Source organism: Hevea brasiliensis, chromosome 6 (genome assembly GCF_030052815.1).
Source record: "Hevea brasiliensis isolate MT/VB/25A 57/8 chromosome 6, ASM3005281v1, whole genome shotgun sequence".
NCBI lineage: Eukaryota > Viridiplantae > Streptophyta > Magnoliopsida > Malpighiales > Euphorbiaceae > Hevea > Hevea brasiliensis.
The window spans coordinates 3,024,872-3,027,292 of NC_079498.1; the positions used below are offsets into that span (position 1 = coordinate 3,024,872).

At 41.1% G+C, this 2,421-nt stretch overlaps 1 protein-coding gene across 1 annotated transcript; it reads right to left on the reverse strand.

The window, feature by feature from the left end:
- Window positions 1–215: 215 nt before the first annotated feature.
- Window positions 216–1,971, reverse strand: LOC110647178 (high-affinity nitrate transporter 2.1-like). Its single transcript, XM_021800883.2, has 3 exons — window positions 1,162–1,971; window positions 969–1,084; window positions 216–886 (listed from the first exon to the last, which is right to left on the reverse strand). The coding sequence occupies exons 1-3, from the start codon at window positions 1,969–1,971 to the stop codon at window positions 220–222; spliced, it is 1,593 nt and encodes a 530-aa protein (XP_021656575.2). The 3' UTR covers window positions 216–219.
- Between the last annotated feature and the right edge of the window lie 450 nt (window positions 1,972–2,421).

Below are 2,421 nucleotides of genomic sequence, written 5' to 3' on the forward strand. Positions count from 1 at the left end.
GTAGATGAGAGATTAAAAGTGGGGACCTCCTAATATCAATCAATCAGACTACTTTAATTGACATTTTATATAATATTTATTTATATAAAATCACACTTTTATAATATAATTTCTCCTTTTAAACATCTAAGTTTAAATTAAACACGATGAAGTAACAAGCAAATATTAATTAAACAACTTTTCCATCTTTCATCAATCTTGATTTTCTTGCGGTGTGGACTAGACATGGTTAGGTGTGGAATTTGGAGGTGTTGGAGCTGAGGCAACGCGCTTGCCACGCTCCGACCTGCTATTCTCGGCGAACTTGAGGCTTTGTTGGTGTAAGCCCTTCTGCTTCTCCTCCTCGTTCCATTCTGATCCATAATAGAATTCTTCTGTGGATTTCACGACGTCTCTCGACGGTGGAAGGAACATTCCACCCCACTGTGGGAAGTAGACTAATGTAACAGGAAGAGTGCAACAAATAATCATCACGCCCATTAAAGAAAGACCAGTCTCTGTAGAGAATCTTGAACTTGTGAAGAAGATTAATTGGGTTAAACCAGAACCGAAGTTACCCCCAGCACCAGTTAGGCCTGAAATAATACCCAAAGATCGTCGAGAAATGAAGGGGATTATACCAAAAGTAGCTCCACAAGCAGCCTGAGCCCCAACAGAAAAGAGGATCATTGCCAAGACAGCAATTGGAAGGGAATTGGCTCGGCCAAGCCAGATACAGAAGGCCCCTCCTAGAGTTTGGAGAATCCAGAGGACCCACAACCTGCCCCTCATGCCAAAATATCTTGCTGCTCTGTCAGAAGCAAATCCACCAAAGGGGCGAGCAACGATGTTCGCCATACCAAAGGTAGCAGCAATGATGCCAGCCGTGTGAAGCTTAAGATTAAACCTGTCATGCAATGAAGATTTATTTAGTTGAAGAAATTTGAATTTCTCTAGGATTAAAGAGAAGGTATTAAGCAACTTTATACCTATCATAGAAGTACTCGGCGACAACATTATCAGTGGACAATTCAACACCCATGGAGTATCCATAAAGAAGGACAAAGATCCAAGTCCTATAGTTTGTGATTGCATACCACAGAACCTGATCAACAAGGAAAAACACATCAGGATGTGATGGATTTTTTGAGGGGGAGAGAGTTTTCAGAAAGAATTGCTGACCTTAGAGAACTTATCCTTGGCAACATCACCCTTTTTCTGTAGGGCACCGAGGTTCCCATCAGGCAGGTCTTGGCCTAGAGTCAGGACCAAGATTCCCATGATCACATGAAGACATCCTGGAACAAAAAATGCTATCCTCCAAGCAGTAAATGGAGTTGCCCCAGCTCGCTGAATCAAGTCATAGACCAAGGGCATTATCAGCTGAGTTGCACCACCACCCATGTTCCCCCACCCGGCAGCGGTTCCATTGACAAGTCCTATGATCTTGCTATTGAACATTGTGCTCATCCAGTACTGGCAAGACACAAAGGTTGCAAGAGAGAATCCAATCATAAATCGGACGGCTATGTATCCTCCAGCTGAGGATACAAAGGACATACAAAACACAGTTGGGGCAGATAACATTATGAGGAAGGCACACCCATATCTTGGCCCTAGCATGTCACAAATCGCACCCATTGCAAGCCTAGAGAAGATGCTTCCAGAGACAGAAGCAACTCCAGCATTACCAATGTCACTTTTGGTCAGATTGAGATTATCACGGATGATGGGAACCAGAGGGGCTGCAGCGAAAGTAGAGACAAAACAAGTGAAGAAAGAAATCCAAGAAAGGTGAAAGGTTCTCATGTGAGGGTTAGCGAAAGAGAAAATCTTAAACACTTTAGCCTTGTGCTCAGAATCAACTGGTAAGGCAAATTTTGCTGTTGTATCTGTTGGGACTATAGGTGAAGCCACAGAGAAGGCAAAGGTTTGCTCTTTTCCGGTCACTCCGTGCATGGAGCTCCCTGGTGATCCTTCTATATCACCCATTCTTCTGTCTTTAGAAAGAAGTAGAGAAGTGGGAAAAGATCAAAAGAACTGAACTACTAGAAACTAGTTCTTGATGATGTACAGACAAGGCAAAGCATAGGGAATTTATACAGTGTGTAGAGTTGACATTTGCGAATATGTACAAGTTATGTTCTTTAATCTGAAGGGCCAAATGAGATTCCATTGGTGGAGAAATTTTTGTTTAAAGAAACTCGGACAGAATCCATTTCGCCGCATCTAGCTTTGAGTAGGAAAAGTCTTATGGTACATCCCAAAGGATAGATATAGTTAATTTACAAGAAGGCAATTTTTTCTCTATGCTTATATTGTTTTATATATACTTGATATATACTTGTTGTAGCTCCTCCATTATAAAATTAAAGAAATCTTGACTCATTCCACTGTAAATCTAAAACATAAACTTATAAATCTTAATATACATCTTATATT

Coding starts and splice junctions, on each gene's coding strand:
- LOC110647178 (XM_021800883.2), bottom strand. CDS start 1,971: ATGGGTGATATAGAAGGATCACCAGGGAGCTCCATGCACGGAGTGACC. Junction 1,085..1,161: donor CCAAGGATAAGTTCTCTAAG/GTCAGCAATTCT, acceptor CTTGTTGATCAG/GTTCTGTGGTATGCAATCAC. Junction 887..968: donor GCCGAGTACTTCTATGATAG/GTATAAAGTTGC, acceptor ATTGCATGACAG/GTTTAATCTTAAGCTTCACA.